The 21,140-nt window shown below is 37.0% G+C and overlaps 1 protein-coding gene across 7 annotated transcripts in view; it reads left to right on the forward strand.

The window, feature by feature from the left end:
* The window catches only part of LOC144649971 (putative G-protein coupled receptor No18), a 35,455-nt gene extending 23,158 nt beyond the window's left edge, over positions 1 to 12,297 (forward strand). For 2 of the 7 annotated variants that reach the window (XM_078509583.1, XM_078509582.1), the window contains exons 4-6: positions 5,862 to 6,007; positions 8,670 to 8,743; positions 8,989 to 12,297. In XM_078509583.1, coding sequence (XP_078365709.1) covers positions 9,031 to 10,215 — 1,185 coding nt within the window. In that variant the 5' untranslated portion in view covers positions 5,862 to 6,007; positions 8,670 to 8,743; positions 8,989 to 9,030 and the 3' untranslated portion in view covers positions 10,216 to 12,297. Of the gene's footprint in view, positions 1 to 334; positions 447 to 5,731; positions 6,008 to 7,525; positions 8,744 to 8,988 lie in introns of those variants that run through there. The other 5 variants (XM_078509586.1, XM_078509584.1, XM_078509587.1 and 2 more) reach the window with 4 other exon arrangements.
* The last annotated feature ends 8,843 nt before the right edge of the window (positions 12,298 to 21,140 follow it).

Genomic DNA, 21,140 nt, shown 5'->3' on the forward strand with positions numbered 1-21,140 from the left:
TGCGAAAGGGAAACACATGCAAATAGCAACACAAAACGGATTCATATCAACTTAACTTTTTCAGTCGATTACGATGAAAGCTTTCTTATTGACAGCATGAGTTATCGTTTCAAAAAATTCTGTAATCAAAGGAATTCTAGGTGGCGCTCGCCAAGATTTTAGCGATAACAAAAGTTGAAACCTGTTTTAATTCAGCTTGGCAGCAGTTGAAAAGGATGTTTGGACGCGCCAGTGGACTAACAACACTTGTTATGCAAATTATCAGACGGAATTTTAAGAATTTCTATGAAAGCCATACGTAAACGATGACGGCGTACTAGTTCAAATATAAAAAGGCAAAGCTCTTGCTGGAAACTTCATTGCATAGCTGAAAACCGAAAAGCTTCTTAAATCAGTATTTCAGCAGCAAGATGTATTCCTCAACAGTGGACAAAACGGTTTAACTGGTAAGATTTTTTTTCTTGTTCTTTAACAGAGCAAATCTACATCGACTAATTTTTTTGACTCAGATAACGATATCTCGAAGTATAAAATATCTTTGGAGACGTGATGGATTCTACATAACTCTCCCTCGAATGATTTTAATTATCAAGGTGCCTTCATGTCCTGTGGTTTGAAAAGTCTTTAATTATGTTCACACATTAAAGCCGAGTTCATTCCTTGCCACCATAAGGCAAACCGCACGCAAGATGCTAAACAGTTAAAAGGCCTCTTATGATAGACAAACAAGGGACATTGAGGGGAGTGTATCAAGAGAGAGCGCAACTCACAAAAGACAATTCGCGCTAAAGTATGAGAAATTTCTAAAAATATGACCTTTTAGTCCGTTAACTAAACAAAACACAAAAGGAAGCAAAACTCCAGCTGAGATCCATTAGGCCTTTAGTCCAAAGCTATGACCAATTTCTAGCCATTCATACAACAAATTCGAGAAAGCAGGTCATACGAATAATATGGACCTCCAGGGTGTCTAGACTTGAAACCACTTAAATTCACTCTCCTGATACAGAACGACAAACAGATGGCCTGTGCTTTTAATGCTGAGGTTGGAAACAAATGGTTCAAATGCTTCTAAGGAATCACTAAATGGAAAGCAATCAACTGTTTCAGCATTGTTAATGTTGACGAAGAACAAAAGCAGTCTCAAAATAAATCGCGGTTCGTTTGATCGATTCCACTCCACTTTTATTTAACAAGGAGACACGGATCAGAGCATGCATTTGAGAAATTAGGACCACTTAGGAACAGGAAAAAATACTGCTCGAAAGCGTTTAGTTCAAAAGTTGTGGCGTTACAAATGAGACGTATTGTCAAAAACATCCCACAACAATTGCAGAAAAACAAAAAAACCCAATTCTGTCATGTTTTTTCGCAAATTGACTTTGTAAGAATCGCTTAGAAGGTCACTTAAGGGCTTCGTGCAGAACAACACGAATTGGGAGCCTTTAGCATATACTCCGAGTAGTATTGCTACTGTTATCTATTTTTCGCCCTAGAATAATTTGGGTTCACGAATAATCACAAGACTTGGTTGTTCTTAATGATATAAACACTTGACATCTTACAGCTGATGTCAAACTTGGCGCCAAATGTTCTTATTTGTCATTTCCCGTATAATTTAACAATTAAGATTGTTTCTTACACGAAAATGGTTTTGATGTCCAGGGACTAATGAACAAGAATCAAGAATGAGCAAAAATCAATATGTTTTCTAAAAAAGACAAGCGGAAAAGCTGCCAGAACGTCTGAATACATGAAAGGTCATTATAGCTTTGTTTAGCATTAGGGATGGCCTTTCATTGATAAAGGCTTTAACTAGGCGTAGCAAAAACATCAACTAAAACTATTAAGGGTCAACGAATCTTTCGTATTGCAGTTAAGGTAGTTTTTCCCTCCAAAATAGTCTTAATTTCTAATAGTTGGTGCCAAGAAACAAATATTAACACACGTTCCAAATAGTAATAGTGAAAAAAACTGTCAGAACTAAATATGAATAGAGCAAAAAACGTTTCCCTTTAACATAAAGATCAGCATTTGATTCTGCTGGACAATTTAATAATATACTTTCAATTCAAAAGGCTTTAAACTCAACAAAATGTAAGAGTCAAGGAGAGTAGAACATGACAGCCACACATAAATTATTCAGTAAAGCAAACGCGGGAAGGCATGTTAACCTGGAAGAATTTGAACAAAAGATGCGATAGAATTGTTTACTTTAATTCTATCTCGACAACTGTAGGAAAACAAGAGGTTATAAAGATTACAGTGGAAAACCGTAACTTCTGAAAACAATCTCGATCTGGCGCAGAAATGGTGTACTCGCAAATATACTGACTTATAAATTGAAAACAAAAATCGAATTCCTAAATTAACTGGACTGGATAAAAGATTTTACAATTATTTATCAAAAGAGTAAAAGGCAGGGTATGAAAAGGTAGAAAGCATATAGAGCAACTGTAGTGGAAAATGTATATATTTATACTAAAATCATAAAAGAAGTGAACTACGAAAGAGTCATCACCATCATCATTCGTCTTCCGACCAATACTGTGGGATCAGAGTTCCCATAAATACCACCTGTCTTATGTGATCGAGACTGCTATTACAATGTTCGGTTAGAGAGTGTGTTAGCTTGAACTGTGGTATGTCCAAGGGAAGGAGGATAAAGAATAGTAGAGTACCATTCTTGAAGAAATTGATCTGCCGGGCGGAGCCACGGACAGTGGAGCGAGTGGCCACCCAGAGTGACGGGAGCGCCAGCTTCGAACAACCGGGGCCTGACGTCTTCTTGCAAGAACAGCCGAGCATTGTGGTGATTCTAAGAGCGTTAAGTTCATTTGGGTTATTTCTTGTGTTTAGTGTTGAAAGTTGGCCTGTATATCATATAAATCAAAATCGGTTTTACCCACAAAATTCGAATAAACCCAACCGATTTAAATTACATGACCCCAAAAGACCACGATCTTACATAACACTAGTTTTGACTAGCATTAATCATTTCTAGAATATATTTCTTTCTTGCCTACTGTAAGGTGTGAGTATTTCATGTCACCTCTTTTTGCAAAGGATAGGACAAGTTCTCTAATTCTATCAAAACAAACATTCTGTAGGCTGCCACGACATACCTCCCACAAAACAGTTTTCCATTGAAAGTCTTCATTAGAGTCAAATTATCAGGGACAAGATTACAAGATTCTTGCTCCTAGGAAGTGTATGATCTACTTCCTCGGAAACGGCTTGGCAAGTCACACCGAGCTAACAATGTGTTGTACTTCCAAACAGTTTTACGGCTTTAACACAAATTAAGTGGTTTTTCCAATTCATGAATTTAAATTTCACATTCTTTAATAGTTATCAGTACCAGAACTCCGGTTTTTGCAATGTTCGATTTCGATTTCACATAGGTTCAGCCGTAACAAAATTGGATTAATAATTTAACACAGGTCAATAGCTATCATGGATTTGTTGAAACAGGCTGCTCTGGGAAAAGCAATGTCCGATGATAAGCTTCTTTTAATCCGTCTTTTTTGCGGCTTTATCCCTTGATAAACATAAGGCGATTACTCTAAGCTTCTTTCAATTCAATATTTGCACAGCCATAATTAGAAACTAAAATAGCTTGTTAGAGAAGAATAGGACCTTTTTTGTAAACCCGAAACAAAAAAGAAGAAAAAAAGATCTCACTGCTTGAGTTAGTTTCTAACAGACTTGTTTAACAAAAATATAGAATGGTTAGGTAGAACCAGCACCTGTTAGAGGTATTTAGAAAACTTTTATTCGACATTGTTATTATTTTGTCAAAAGTAGTAAGTAAATCTTCCTTCCCTACTTATTTGTAAATTGAGAAAGAATCATTTCAAAACTGAAAAACACTCTCTTGAGGACTTAAATGTATATTTATATTTTTTGAAACCACTATGGGTAGTCTAGAATTGCAATTCAGCTAAATTACTTATGACAAATTTAAAACACACCTTTTAAAATTAAGATGCGAAATTAAGTGAACATGTTTGAAGCCATTAGTTAAAAGCCTCAACGTAAACAATCAAAAGTAAAGCATTTTCAGGATTCCAAAACAAACTCTAAGAGAGAGGAAAGTGCTCTTAGTTCATAGTTGAACCATAACGTGGCATATTTTAAGTTCAGGAAAATTGAAAACTGAACTGAAAGCATCTTCTATCGCTTATCGCAATTTCCAATGTCGCCTTAGGGTGCAATCAGATTCCCTGTCTGTCAGATAAACAACACACTTTTTTTAAAAACCCTAGAAGGTGATTAATTTACTTCACCGATCATTCAGGCGTTCATATGTTATTTAGGTGCGCCCAATTAAAATTGCTACATAAGCCAGCTACAGTCAGAAAGTTAGAAGGAATTTGACCAAGCACTAACCTTACTGGTATAAATACACTAAAACAGTCAATTAAGTGTCTTGAAATCTTCTCCTTTTCGAATTAGATAAACTGGCTGACAAAAGGGACCTTTGTTTGTCGATCAATGGTTCTCGATATTCGCTTAATTGCTCAAATGCGCTGTTAATGGAACTCCATTGACAAAAAGCACACTCCATTCTATCTGCAAGAACTTTGCTAGTACATTTTTGACGATACGTAACTCGCAGCGGTGTCAAAGTGGAGAAAAACATGATTTATACCAAAACAATCAGGCTATTCAAATATCTATTTTAGTGCACTGTTATAAAAATAAACCTCTAAAGTACGATGAGTTAATTAGATTAAAAAAACTTTTTGGAGCATAAAGTCTTAGCAATACCAGAATTTGAAAGAGATTTGGCAATCGCTTTTAAAAATCTTTATAACCTATCTAAGGTCATAGCTTAAAATAGTTTGAATGCCAAAAAAATCCAAGTGAGATAAGCAGAAAATCAAATACGGGAAAACTTGATGAGCGGAATGATGCAATGGAAAGAAAAGCCGAGAAAATCAAATACTTAAAACAGAATTACTGTGAAAATTATCTCAATGAACCTCTCTTTGATTTATCTTTTACCATGTTTTATTTATTTAGCGACAGTTTTCGACGAATAAGTAAGGCCACTAAGAGTAATACACTTGTATTTTGGGCATTAACCACCAAACATTTTATACCTTTCCGTCGTTCAGGTCGATTTGCATATAGATAGCTAAGTTAGCGGCTCGATTTACAAAGAGCCCGGAATTACTAGGGATAATTGATGTTCTTAGTTGTGTCTGCCTTTTTTACTGCGACAGGATGCACTTTGCAAGCAAAAACTGCGAAACCATTAAGCTACTTCTTTGTTTTACGTACACTTGCAGAAGCAAACACAAACTTTATGCAGGTGTGTAATTTGTGTGTGTTGCGAAATAACCATAAAAGCAACAGCCTCATTTGTGAGAAAATGCAAAGAACCCATTATTCGGCCAAAAAAAAAAAAAAATTCCACATGTTGAGCCCAAAATATCACCATGCCTACATCTTGCATACATGATAAGTCCAGCAATCCAGAGTGTCACAAATTGGATTAAAATCGCTGGGAAAAGTGACGATCGACGGCAAGGCATAATTTCCTCCTGAAGAAATGGGCGGGGACATCTCTCTTACGTTTGGAGCTTTTTGCACCAAAACAATTGTGCAGTCGCTCCGGCTACATTAATTACAAGAAAAAATGCATTTCACCCTGTCGTGTTCTAAATTACGACCGAGGAAGTCAAATTAATGTCAAAATTTTGACATGTCACTAAAAATAGCGTAGAAGTAGGAGGATGTGATCGGTTTACTTGTTCGTTTGACTGGCAGTGGTTGATGAGTGTGTTCATTTGCCAATGTGAATTATGCGTACAACAACATATGCTTCATTCTCAGTTATTGGTTTTCAATAGCGGACAAGTCGAGATCCATATGACATCTCTTCCACTCGAAATCCTCGCCAAAAGCAGCCTATCAGCCTAGCGCCGAATTCGTAGCCGTATCAGAGAAAAATTCCCCGAAAAGACGATTCTTCCAAGCTAATCCTCGTCTGTTTAAGGTACGGGAATTTCCTACTTTTACATTCAGCTGTTTAACACATGCCGAGAATGACTGCTGAAATGCCGTTTTGTGTGTTCATATGTCGTTCATCGTTTCACTACGTTGCACCCGTTTATAGCTAAACCTCGATTGGCACTATCCCTGTGTTGAAAGGCATCGTATGGCTTTGCTGTGTAAACGTGTTTAGGATACAATCAATTTTCGTGACTTTCATAGGCTATAAGACTCACGAACTACACTACATGTGTATCGACCTGCAAAGATAAAACGTTACAAATACATTGAAACTGTCTCAGCGATGAAAACTGCCTAACTATAAATCCAAATCTAATAGGATCCATAAAGCCTGGGAGTTCAGCGGAAAAAGAAACAAAACATTGAACGATTCCGCTGAATCAAACAACTTGGTTAAAGACAACCACAATGGCATAGAGGTCATTGCCAGCTGTCTTCCTCTTCGGAGTTTCCCTGAACTGTTGAAATCTGACAGCTCGTGTTTCCTTTATGAACTGTTTGAAGCGAGAATCGTGTTCGATGGTAAACAAATTTGTCGATGAGAATTTACATTAGGACAATTTTCATAAAGTAAACGTACCTATCTAGCAAGAGCCACTGTGATGCTAAATGTCTGTCAAAGCAAAGATTGGATTTCATAGATCTTCACTTATCGTGTCGAACATCTTTGTTAATTTAGATTTTCATCAACTGCGCACGAAACCACAAGACTGCTGCAGGTTTAGAGGCACGAAACATCGACAAGTCACACGAATATTGAGAAATCTGCACGTCCTTTGCAAACTTGAAAACTGGGGAATTTAAAGCGCGAGGATATTTCCCGTGGGCGCGGCCGAATTTTGCGTTTTCCTTCAGGAAAGTAAGAACGGCCATTTCCCCTCAAAATCTCAGCTGGTTTCCACGCTTAACTTTCCAAATTCGTCCAAAAGTGTACTTAATACACGTTCTTTTTTTTGAAAAACAATGACGAGCGGAAAAAAAATATTCCCTTAAACTACTTTTCTTGAAAAAAAAAAAAAAATTTAGGCCCTCTGACAAACCGCGTCTAGACGAAGCAAAACCACTGAAAAGAATGTCAAATGAACTAAACAGTATATGACTTTTTTCCATTTACAAAATAAAACGGCCTTGATGACATATCTGAATTGAATCTTGAACTCTGCGGTAACAAGCTTTCCCACTTTGGAAATGAATACAGCTGAAGACAATTTTTCACGTGCGGAAAAGGAAGAGTTGAGTTTTTTCACATTTAAAGATTTCACATCAGGTAGACTGCATCATATTAGCTATATGTAAGACTGTGGGAGTCAATATATTTTCAGTTTTTGAGTTTGTTTTGTTTTTTCACTGCCAAACAAATTTTCAATTACGTTTGTTATAAATCGAGGACAATCCCTCGGGGCAAACACTTGAATCGAGGATAATGAATCAACAAAATGACAATGTTTAGTTTCCTTGGGGAAATCTTTGCGCAAACTCATTAGTTTTTTTACTCAAGCTTTAGCTTAGAAGAAATACGAACTGACAGCTTTTTATCGCAGTTATAAATCAATACCAGCCCGGCAGTTTTAGCTTTAGGAGAGAAAAAAAAAACTGAAAGAACACTGCTTTGCAGTTTGTTTTAAATATTTTAATTATCGTATTTGCTAACCTATTACGCGTACGATATTTCCCCCCTAAGCTTTGGCACTGACTGGATGTGCAAGAAAAGGCTATCTTGAAAGAACACACGAAGATTACAAAAACACGATTCATTAGATCAGCATGGTAGATAATTCTTTGTTCAAAAATATAACTTTGAACTCGAAAAGACATGATAACACTTTTGGTATAAAGATGAACACGCCTTTCGTCTTTTCAATCCAGAAACAAACACATCACAAAGATTTCAGCGTTCTGAGTTTGAAATTATTATCATAACAAAACTCCCCTACCGGAAAAACAGCTATTTCTTTCCGCTAAATCTTCCGAGATCAATATGCAATTGGAAAACTAAAACACAAAATTGGACATATCTTCAACATGACGATTTAAATATCGGCGACAGAGTGTCTTGTTCCGCCTACTTGTCTTATACTTAAGTAAAACATTGTGCGAGTTTGTGTCACAAAAAACCGCATAGCGGTCCGAGAGAAAAACAAAAGAAAAACTTACAAAAAAGCAACCGCAATGCGCTATCTTTAAAACACAGATGGCCCAGTTGTTATGCTTGTAAACTAATAAGAATTTCTCTTCAAATCCGCGCGATTAATTTGACCGATCACGTTATCGAAACGTCAGTTTCTTATAAACCGTCTGCCTTTAGAAAAGCGGTTTGTTTTCATTCAGTAGAGGAGAAAAGAAAATTAATTTCATTCAAGCGAATCTAATCTCGCATTGCGATTAAAACAAAGAACAAAATCGCGGCGAACGTGAGAAATAATACAGCCTTGAACCAATCACTGTGGAATAAAAAATATAATCAATTTTGTGTTCCGTGTTTTTATTTTGGGGCTGGCAAAGTAACGATATTTCTAAAGCTTTACAGGCATTTCGCGACAAAAAAAAGCCGCCCCCTGGATTTTACAGATAAGAGAATGAAAGCTATGACCTAATGTTCATGTATGTTGGTACAGTAAACTCTTTTATTTTTGTGCCACTAACAGATTTGTCTGCGATAATATAAAGCAAATTTGACGGTGGACTGATATCACTGCTGTATAGACCTACCACCATCCAGGTAAGATACGAAGATTTATTTCCCAGTTGCGTTGTCTTGAAAAAAAAAATGTTCATTTGCCCAAATTTGCGGTCCAAATTGAAGGTATGCATGTAAGACGTAAACACTTCATTGGCAAAACGAGAGTAATCGACCCTTTTGTTCAAAGGATAATTGCAAGCCCCCAATTGCCTAACCTTTTGTGTGAGATTTCAAAGTGACTTATGTTTATGAAAATTAACATGAACTGTGTATTCTTTCGACAGCGATAACACGTATACAAATCAAGAGGTCCGCGCTGAGAGAAAATGTCCGTGAATAGCACATATATCCCGGGTAACTTTACGACACTGCCGCCACCGGTACGGAGTTCGGTTTCTGAAGCAAGCATTGTCGCGTCGGCGACTTTCAACACGATTGTGATGGCCCTTACTATTATTGGCAACAGCCTTGTTTGTTTCAGCGTGTATTACTTTCCGCGGCTTCGCAGGCCGACCAACTTCTTGATCGTGTCTCTGGCGGTGGCTGACCTGCTAGTGGGGTCGTTATCTCTGCCGTTTAGGATCGCGCAGACGGTCAACCACGAGCAGTGGCCTGCCAATCTAGGCCCCGCTGGCTGTCAATACTGGATATGGATCGATATGTTATGCTGCGGCGCTTCCATAGTTAACCTCACTGGTATAAGCTTCGATCGACTACTCGCGGTGAAGTGGCCTCTGACATACCGAGAGAACATGACCACAAAGCGAGCTTGTTTGATGATAGTATTCATATGGTTGTACGCGTTAATCTTCGCCTCTCTGTCATTTGTGAAGTGGGGTGGTAAAGAAACCATCATTATTATGCCTCAATGTTCAATACAAGCCAAAATCTACATCACCATCTTGGCGGTTGCGGCGTTCTTCTTCCCGCTAGCCGTTCTGATCTTCAACTACGTGGTGGTCCTCAAGATCGCCATTCAGCATGCACGTGCAGTGCAGAAGGACAGAGACGCTATCGCGGTCAACTTCTTGCCCGAACATGACAACGCCAACGAAGAAACCAGCGGCATTGCCAGCTCGCCAGGTACGACTCCTAGAGCAATATCCATAGACAAGCGGAGCTGTGAGCCGCTAACTGAGCAAAAACCCCGAAGGGCCTCAGGACTGCAGATCATGAAGCAACTGAAAGCAACGAAGACATTGGCAATCGTGGTCGGGGTCTTCATTCTGTCGTGGTTCCCATTTTTCGTGATCTTTCTCACATTTCAATACTGCAAAAACTGCTTCAGCACCGACATAATACCACAACAGGTCAAGACCTCTATCGTCATAGTCTTCGTGTACGTTTTACCTGTGAGTAATTCCGCGGCAAACCCCATCATTTACACCTGTTTCAACAAAGAGTTCCGCACTGCCTTTATGCGTGTTCTCTACAAAATCTCACGGAAATCAGACTCTGCATTTATGTCAAAATCTAACGGCTATATGGACACATGTTCTACTTATGCGTAAGTCTTAAGAAGATAAGCAGGTTGTTATCTTTATTGGTCCTTAAAAGATTAAGTGAACAAGAATGAACTTCTTCGATTCTCGCAAATGTGTCATTTGCGTTTTATATTCAGCGTAGTACCGTTGTTTGTTGTCTAAAGAGAAGTGACGCAAACAGCGGATCCGCATTATCGCCTCGTGAATACCTTTGAATACGGAGCGTAAATAGGCACAAAAAAGCTACTTTCCTCAGAGAACATATATCTGATTAAGGGTAACAACAACAAAAAAAGTATCCAGGGCTCTTCACCGAAGAAACCGAAGCCCACAACGACGTTTTGATTCAAAATAATAACGAAATGATGATTACGAAATGAGACAAGCAATTAGTGCTTCTAAAGTAAAGAAAATTCCCTGGAGATTTTAATTTTTATAATTACACGCAACGCCATTTCCCTTGCTTTGTTTTAAAAACGCTTTATAGTATTATTAGGATTTCAATAAAATCAGTGTAGGTTTCCGTGTTTAGTTTTCACAACTTCAATTCTAAGCTTTCATGTTTACTTTGCCTGTGTTATCGTAGTTGTTTCAATGTTTTGTCAGCTTTATTTAAGTAATGCTTAAAAAGAAATGCAAGGTTACCGAAACATTTCTTTACGAAAACCGCATCCAAAAATTCACGCCGCGGTTTGCTGACTGGGGGCTTAACACGCGCGAAAAAAGCGTAGGCACAGATTCGACCCTTATTATTATTTACCTATCTGCCACTGTTGAGTGAGTTATCGATTAGCCGTTTAGGATTCGTGTACTGTCGTTAATTGCAATTTTACAACACATGTTAAAATTTCACATGTAACAAGCGATCTCTTCTAATACCTCAGAGAACAGACGTTTAATTTAATTTACGAACAGCAGGAATTAGCTATCTTGTTAACAGCAAAACGTTCGACGATCAATCAATTTTTCACGGAATGTGTGATAACGCTTAACACCTCTGGCTGATAAACGATTGTTTAGTCTAGTGGAACAAAGGCTATTAGCTCCTGTTTATTTTGTTTGTGTGCCGCAAAAAGATCCCTGGTGCGTTAGGCTGTGTGATAAAATGAGTACTGACGTTCAACACGCTTCAAATAACATCGATACTTACGTCTAAATTCGAGAGGGCCCACTTAAAACTAAGCTTAATCAAAAACATTTTACTCAAAAAAGTATTTTTGTTTTAATGTTAGTTTAAAATTTTCATTGTAAAGTAGTTAGAGGATGGCTCCTTAAGCCAATCACGTACGTACATCGTTTGAATGGCACCTGAAAGACTTTTTATTAGCTTTTCATTTGAATGCGTTTGCCCAGCCAGTCGCCGTTAAGGTTTGTGATTTATTTTGAGAAAGAAAGTACAGTGTATATATAATAGTGCCATGTAATTAAGACAACGGTAGATTGTTCGAGTCTGTGTGGGCGAATAAACTGCATGCAATGGCCGTTTTTAATGCAGACGAAAAGAGAAAAAAACCTCTTCAAAAGGTTATATATATAGCAAACACCTTCTTTCTGCTTTTCAATTTTTAAAATTAATTCTCTATGGTGCAGTAAATCGAGTAAACAATCACAAACTCTCAAATCGCTTTGGGGATCAAATTTCGCTATAACTGCTATTATAATTAAGAAGCGATTTACAAACAATTAACTTAGTTTTATTGATGATTTAAAAGCAATTTGGTTGTTTTCAATTAGTTTATAAGCTTTGCTGTTCATAATACTTAGCTATTGTATAAAGTCTTTCTTGTGAACACGTCACTGACAAAGGGTGTATAGTTAATTAGATGTTTGGTTTATTTTAATATTATAATTATGCTCTTCCCTTAGTTGTATTAGTGTTATTTTAGTTATAGTAATACGTGCCTTAGTTGTGTTGTTATTAACCAAACTTGCAGGTCATTAGTCAAAAAAAGATTCGCCCCTATAACGTTATGACTCTCAACTCAAAACACATTTCTTTGACAAAGAAACTGGAGGCTGGTTTTCTAACTATCGCTGGCGATCGAACGCAAGACAAGGCAGTTTGAAAGCATTCGTATGTATAGCAATGAAAATGCAGCTTTCGAAATAGCAACCCAAAAAACATTTAAAAGTTTGCATGGATTTGGTAGAAAGGCCATTAAACCATAACGGTTTGTGTGACAATTTGCGATTTTTACAAGCATACTATTTTGGCACTTTTTAGTTTATAACTCTAATGGTTAACTGTTTTTCACTGGATAACACTGACTTCATACGAACAGACCTCAGTCCGCTCATTTTTTTTTTACTCTGACAGAACTGATTTAGCAATTCCTGCGATTAGGTGGAAGCCAGCCTTTGGTTATATAACAATGTTTCAGGTTTGAAATTTTAGTAAGGTTTCAAAGTTTAGCGACCTGCGTAGTAGAAGAACTCAACCAGCCAAATTCGATCCAGAGCAATGGGGCGGGTTTCATAAACTGCCAGCAAAGTTGTTTCGGAGCTAGACAACAGTCTAATAACAAACCAATCATAATTCAGTACGAAAAAATGTCGCTTGTGGGCTTCGCCCCAACGCAAGGCGGAAATGGGAGACTTCAACACGAAGGCCGGTCGCCGGTGGTAAGCGCGGAAAGATTCGTGTAGAGAAGCGCGGGAGAGTCGTATGAGCTGAAAGCACCTGACTGGGCAAAAGCCAACTCCTTCGTTATGATTGGTTAAATGTAACACAACTAGATCACAGCAAAACTGCTCTAAAAGCAGACCCTCACTTAACATATTTTATACTTTGGCACACAATCTTATGTAAGATAACGAATGACTGCTAAGCAAAAGTATTATAAAATATATATATAGACACGTAGTTTAAATAAGTTGTGTAAAGCAATTCATGCCATAGGCTAGATGTGCAGTATAATCAATGCGTACGTAGGAAAAAATATATAGCCACTGGGACATGTAAACTAACCGTTATATAATTTGAGACAACGTTGATTGAACCTGGAAGGAATTGACATTGAAATATATTTGGAAGAAAATAAAAGTACAGTATTGACTGAAAGTGTCGAGTTTTTGACGAATTTTCATCGCGACTAACCGTTTTAGGTTGTTTTTGCTTTTCTATTGGGGAAAACCCATTTTCGTTTGGTTTGGTTGATCGACTTTTTCAACCGTTTGAATGACAACAGTTAATATGGTTGTTTCCCAATAAAACACTTTTCCAACTATTTTCGGTTGAAACAGCATATCATTATTCCACAATCCTTTCAACTGAACGAAAACAGCTTTCCTCAATAGAAAAAGAAAAAAATCAACCATCCCCGTCAACCGGAAACGGGTGGTCCCTGTAGGACACGACTGAACGGTTATCAACCTTTTCACCCAAAAAGAGTGGAAGACCGCATTTGAGCCTAGTTGCCCCTTCAGGCCGGAGCTTATCCCTTCTCTGTAGCATGAAAGGAAAAAGGAGTATTCCTACTCCCCCCTGGATGGGGATGCTAGTCCGGCCATCACAGGGTTATCCCCCGACAGCGAGTAGTGTCTTGCCCAAGAACAAAACACAATGACCCCAGTCGGTCCTCGAACCTGGAGTGCTCGATCTGGAGTTGTGTTTAGTACACCAACCATCAGGCCAACGCTCCTCCGAAGAAAACGGTTACAAAAGGGTCCAATTAGAAAAATCAAAACCAGTTGTAGTTGGCTCTAATAGAATACGACCTTTGTGTGAGCTTTTTAGCTTCGCGGACAATCTCCGTGAGTTTTTACGCAAAGTTTCTAAAAAGCATACAGTCGCTTATTCTAAGTTTGTCTTGCATGGTTAAAAATTCCTGTCAGAGTTGCGGCATTTTCTTAAACAAGTGGAAAGATCTCCGAAACGTGCTAAGTGAACTCTTTTGCAGGACTTTAGACTTAAGGATGGTTATAAAAGCGACTGGGATCGTTTTTTCACATTCCATAACACCCTTCAAAACTTTCACACGTATATTGCAAAGTTTAAATATTACGGGAATTCGTTGACATCGGATTTCGTTTTATTTATATTTTTTCAGACACACTCTACATATTTTACACCATGTTTAAAATCCAAGCAATACGGAGGAAAAACCTTATAAAACCTTCGCAACTCATTGTAAGAAACATTTTCGATTTCATCAAACTGAGTCAATCAATCAATCAATTTTATTTCCATTTTGGTCACTACATGTTACATAAATTTAGGAACATATAAAAGAATGGAGGAGGACTAAAGAAACCCTTACAGGCTTTTACTAGATAGTCCCCCTTTAACTAAGACCTTAATTACAAAGTATTTAATCAATTTGGTATCAGGATTCAGCTAGCGAGAAGTGTATTCATTACATCATTCAAAATCAACAAGTGTGATTGAAAAACCTAGTACTAATATTAAATTGAATAGGCACAACAATTTGACAGTAAAAACTGTTTCATCTTTCTTTTAAATACATGTATTGAGACAGAACATTTTATTTCATTTGGAATAGTGTTCCATATATTAATTACTTTATTTCTTGTCGAGTACACACCCATATTTGTCCTATTGAACTTTTTGTGTAAATCATTGGATTTTCTTGTAGAATGATTATGAATTCGAGAATTTTCTGTACAGAAATCATTGAAGTACGCTGGTAGAGAGTTCGACTTATGACTATAACAGAAGATGCTTATTAGAAAATCATTGATTTGGTTAATGTCTAATAAATTCAGTCTTTCAAAAATTGGACGAGAGGGAGCTTTATATGACGAGAATGTTATGACTCGCAATGCCTTCTTCTGGAGTTTGAGCAACTTGTCAAGCCTGGTAGGATAATTATTTGCCCAAATAGTATTACCATAAAAGAGATACGGATAAATTAAACTATTATATAACATTTTCAGAAGTGATTGATTAACATGGAAGCGGATTCTACAAAGAATACCTATAGTTTTAGAGATTTTTGTCGCAATATATTCAATATGACTTTTCCATGTTAAGTGCTGATCAATTATAATTCCAAGGAATTTCGTCTGATCTACTTTTTGGATTTCTTGGTTATTTAAGTTAATACACAAATTTGTTTTTATTTGTTTCATATGAGATTTGAATACAATAAAATTGCATTTTTTGACATTTAGTGTAAGTTGATTTAGTTTAAGCCATTCTTGAACATGGGTTAACTCGTCATTTACTGTAGATTCAAGTTTCTTAATATCTTTTCCTGAGCAAAAGAGATTAGTATCATCAGCAAATAGAATAAATGATAGCTTATTAGTTGACTTTATTAAATCATTAATATAAATTAAAAAAAGCAAAGGACCAAGGACAGATCCTTGTGGAACGCCACAAGTGATACTCATTTCCACTGATCTTGTGTTATTATATTTAACAATTTGCTTTCTGTTTGTGAGGTAGTCCTTTAACCAGTCATGACATTTACCACGTATACCATAAAAATATAACTTTTGCAAGAGAATGTCATGATTGACAGTGTCAAATGCCTTTGACAAATCGAGAAATATGCCAATTGTATATTCATTGTTTTCAATAGCCTTTGTTATTTTATCAACAAGTTCAATTATAGCATGATTAGTAGAGCTTTTACTTGAAACCCATATTGATTACTTGCTAGAATGTTATGCTTATCAATATAATTAATAAGTCTTTTATACATTAACTTTTCAAGAATCTTAGAAAAACACGGAAGAACAGATATTGGCCTATAATTTGAAAATACATCTTTGTCTGATGACTTATAAACTGGCGTTACTAAAGCCACTTTTAATTTACTTGGAATTTTACCTGTGTTAAAGGTAAGATTAAAAATATGAGAAAGTGGTAATGCTATGTACGGAGCAACATATTTAATAATTCTGCTGTTTATTTCATCTATTCCAGAGCTAGATTTAGTCTTTATTTTATTGATTTCACTTACAACCTCACTACATGTTGTTTCATATAAGAACATGGAATTATTGAAATCACCTTTTAAGTATTTACTAAATCCATTTGATCTTTGATCAAAATCTTTAGCTAAATTAGGCCCAATATTAACAAAAAAGTCATTGAAATTGTTTGCAATTACGTCTGGATCCGATACATAATTATTGTTATGTATAAAAGAACTTGGTAAATTTCTGTTTGTTTGCTTTTTCCTAATTAGTTCATTTATTGTATTCCACGTGGAGTTTAAATCAGTTCCAGCTTGTTCCAATTTTTTACTATAGTAATTCTTTTTAGCAATCCTCACTATGTGATTTAGTTTATTTCGGTATGATTTATATTTTTCTTTATTTACATTTGTTGGTTTTTTTAAGAATTTTTTATACAAACTTTCTTTCGTGGTTGAAGATTTTTTAATACCTTTAGATATCCATAAATTTCTTAGATTTCGTTTATTTCTAGTTTTAATTATTTTTTTCGGAAAGTGTTTATCATATAAATCATAAAATGCATCATAAAATGCATTAAGAGACTCTTTTGGATCATATAGCGATAAGACCGATTGCCAATCATAATTTTGTACTTCATTGGCAAAACTTTGAAGTGATGAATCAGTGATTATTCTAGTGGTATAGTTGACAGTTTCATTATTTCGGCGTAGCGCTTTGAGATCACTGATTGAAAAGATGGGGAGATGATCAGATAAATCGGTTAGAATAACTCCATTTAAATGCTCATTTTGCTGAAAATTATTAGTAAATATATTGTCAATTAAGGTGGCAGTGGAACGTGTTATGCGCGTAGGCTTTATGATAAGCGGCATAAACCCAGAAGAGGAAAATTGATTGAAAAGTTGATTCGTAAAATCACAATGCTTATATTTAAGTAGATCAATATTGAAGTCCCCCAAGATATAGCAGGGTTTGTTTTGCCTATTTAGGTTTGATAAGATGACATTTAGGTGATTTTCAAAATCATTAAATTTGTTATTGGGCGGTCTGTATATAGTTCCAATTACGACATTTTTAGTCTTCTCATTTATGATTTCAATGAACAGGGATTCAATGCTATCATCATTTGCTCCTGTATTTATATCATTTCTAAGCTTAATGTTTAAATCCTGTTTTGTAAAAATACATACACCACCGCCAATTTTATTTTTTCGGTTAAGTTTGGTTAGATTATAACCAGGAATATCAAAGTTATCACAGTCGTTATCCTTAAGCCAGGTTTCAGTTAGAGCTATTACCGAGAATTTACATGTCAAGGAGTCTAATAGATTTTTAAATTCATCAAATTTGTTTCGAATACTTCTTATATTTAGATGTATCATTGAAAAACTATCATCAGGGATATTTTGAGTTTTTATCAAGTTGGAAAAGTTAACAGTAGAATAGTAACTGGTATTAAATGTTTCATCTATGTCTGGTTCTGTATCAGTTGTTATAACGTTGTTACATTCTTCCTGTTCCGATTGGAGTGGGTTAAATGTAAGTTTATCAAACCATTGTGATTCATTTCGAGATAAATCATTACTAGAGCTATTTATACTTTGTAGATCTGAATCATTAACGTTTGCAAAAGGAAAACAAGCTTCACTGCACTGATAACAAACAAGATTTGGCGGAACGTCCAATAAGTTATCCAGTCGCAAGCAAGTCTTATTATAATGATAATGATTATGACAGATGTTACACATTAAATGTTTTTGTTTCTCTGTTATGTCACAAGCACACGAATTGCAAGGGTTATGAGCTTTCTGCGACATTAGTTATCTAGTGGTTAGGCAGTTCGGCTAAAATCATTAAGGAAAAGATGACAAAAGGAAAAATAAGAATTGTAACGAGAAAAACAACTTACGGTTTTATGAAATGCTGTTATAAATCCTATTTCAACTGTTTCAAATGCATAGTCAATCAGCGGGAGCTCTGTAAAGACTGCCATTAATATACAACTTATCTCTAACTAAGGATGCTTTTGAGTTCCCTTCTTTGTTTTTGTTCTTCGTACCTCCACTAACAATCACCTTTCGTTAACCGCCACCTCTATACAACGGCCAGTATTTTTCGTCCTGACCATTCGTCGATTGATGCTGGGGTACACTTTACTGTTTTTGAAACCTCCCAACAATGGCAACCTGGACAACAAACAGAGAAGTATTTTTAGGTCGTACTTCGGATCGAGCTGTTGGTCGCATTTGGGAGCGAAACCTCCTGTTACCCATTAAAAGGGGAGGCGAGTTCCAACCAATCTTTTTGACGCATTTCCTGCCTCGTCCCCAGGCGCCGGTCGGCCGGACGGCAAAGGCGCCTAGGCGGGAAAACAGGGAGCGCGGGGGTTGATGGTTAGGGAGCGAGCCGTCCGCATCAGGCCACAACGCCAAGCAAACCGTGTACGTCAGTCCCACAACACCAAGCGAACCGTGCACTACCAAGGAGGAGGACGCCTGGGGACGAGGCAGACGCATTTCTGTGTAAAATATTTGCAACCATATCCTATAGCCTTTGACGTTGAATGTGGCGATGTAAACCGGGGTTTAGAATGCACATAAAAATCCCCCCCCCCCCCCACTCCTGGTCTTTTATTTTGGCATAGTAAATTCTGTGTAAGTCTTCCTAAGCATTTGTCACTGACCAATCACAATCCAGCTATTTTGTAGAGTATATTATTACAAGTTTTTCTATTATTGCGGGCCCAAGAGAGGCCCGCAACCCTAATCTTGACAGTGACCAGCGGATTGCGTATTACGCGTGCGCGCCACGTTTATAAAGACTATCTGCAAAACGGAAGTTGAAAATTTTGTTCTTCCACTAAGAACGATCGGAATGCGAAAAATGTGTCAATCACGACAGTTTGTCGTATCACCGGAAGAGAAAATCTGTTCTCCAAGAACGATTGTCACATAAGATCTAGGCTTCTGTCACATGGAAGTTTGCAAACATTACAATTTGCAGACTTGTTTTACGGGTGTTGCTTTTGCGAAAATTTGCTCTGATTGTATCACGCATAAACCACGGCAAAGCGAATGATTCCAACAACGGTTATTCTCGAGAAATTCGTTATAACACTGACGACATAGCGAGTTTATGGACCGAGGAAAATCACATCTCAATTCACACCGCTTGCTCGACTACAGTTCACTAAACTGTCAATCCGACAAAAAAACAACTCTGACTGGTTCGCGGCCGGTTAGCGGCAATTAAGCGTGATTTATCATTAATCGCGCCACGTTATTAAAAGGCGAGCACAACATAGCGAGTTTACCGACTGAGAAAAATCACATCTCAATTCACACCGCGTGCTCGATTACACTTCTCAAAACGATAAAAACATACGTTCCTTGCGTGACGCGTTACTCGGAATAATTGTCTTTTGTCCATTTAATCATTTATTTATCGACACTGCCATCTATATCTAAAATTACGCACTCTCGTACCAGTACCTTTTCTAAGTGCGTCAAGGCCCGCACTTTCTAACCTGTGGTTACCACTAGTATTTCTAGATTATTAGTCAGTCCTTGTCTGATTCGGCATTTCAGATCTCTCGCCCCTCGCCCTTGAACACTGCAAATGCATGGTTTTGCAAACGAGGAAAAGAAAAGTTTGCTTTTCTGTTTCATACATGTGTACTTGTCAATATCAAGTCTACATTTTTAATACACGTACCGTAAAAACCCGCAGATAAGCCGCACCTTTTTTCCAAAAAATTTCGCTCGACAGCGGGGGTGCGGCTTATCTGCGGGAACATTCGGAAAAGGTGCCGTAAATTTTCGTCAGTGAACTGATGCTAATTTATGGAAAATTATGTAAATTAATATAACATAAAACTACAAGAGTACCGGTCATTGCTTTTGCAAGTTTGACAGCTCCTATACTGTTTGCAGTGTCGACAATGGCCTATAATAACTTTAACAGTAATATTGATACTTTTCGAGCGAGAAAATACCACGAGTATTCACGAGTAAGATGGCCAATTAATTGTTTCTTTCTCCTTTTGCACCTTTGATGGAAAATTTGTCGAACTGATTACGAAACTCTCTTCATGCAACGAGTTTATCTCCAACAGATGGCTCCCAAATCTCTTTAATTTGTCGATATGATAGCCACGAAACCCGAACGCCTCCATCGCCATCTTGTTTTGCTTTACGTTCTCGCCCTAGTCCCATATTTCGCGTTCGATCAAATGTCTGGTTACTAAGCTACGAACGTTCAGCAAACGCAAGTTCTTGTTGTTGTGACACAAAAATCCATGGAAAAACTTTGTTGAATGAAGAAATACCTGTCAACAAATGCCAGAAGATCACCCATAATATGTCAAAGTTGGTTTTCATTATATTAAAGAGCTGAAATTGTGGGTAAGACTGAAGTATTTTCTGTTTCAATGTTAATTGAGTTTACGTTCGATTAAGAAGACTTCCTAAAGACTCAACTTTGGATTTTCTTTGATTTACTTTCAAAAAACTTTTTTTCCAACATTTGAGTTCTTAAACTCAGGGTGCGGCTTATCCGCGGGTGTTTACGGTAGTTTGCACAAAGGTCGCTTGCTCAAGGAGATTCTCACGGCAGAGCATGATTCACATGCTGATATTAAATGAGCGTTACGAATCGTGCTCTATTGTGAAAATCTCGTAAAACAATAATCCACCTACTTATAAACGTTGCCACTAAATATTTTACTTGCCATGTTGTATGTGATATGCAAGCAAAGTGGTTTTGCAAACGAGGAAAAGAAAGGTTTGCTTTGCTGGCTGTTTGATACTTGTCAATATCCAGTCTACATTTTTAATACACGTAGTTTATCTACTCATTCTGTGTAAGTCTACTCATAGTTTATCTACTCACGTAATCTATCTACTCATAAACGTTGCCACTTAATATTTACTTGCATTTTATGTGATATGCGAGCAATGTGAACACTGTAAACGAATGGTTTTGCAAACTGACGAGGAAAAGAAAGGTTTGATTTGCAGATAACATTTAGTTCGCGCAAAGGTCTCTTGCTCATAGAGATTATC

The sequence above is a fragment of the Oculina patagonica genome, chromosome 4, assembly GCF_052425735.1.
Source record: "Oculina patagonica isolate OP01 chromosome 4, crgOcupat, whole genome shotgun sequence".
Lineage (NCBI taxonomy): Eukaryota > Metazoa > Cnidaria > Anthozoa > Scleractinia > Oculinidae > Oculina > Oculina patagonica.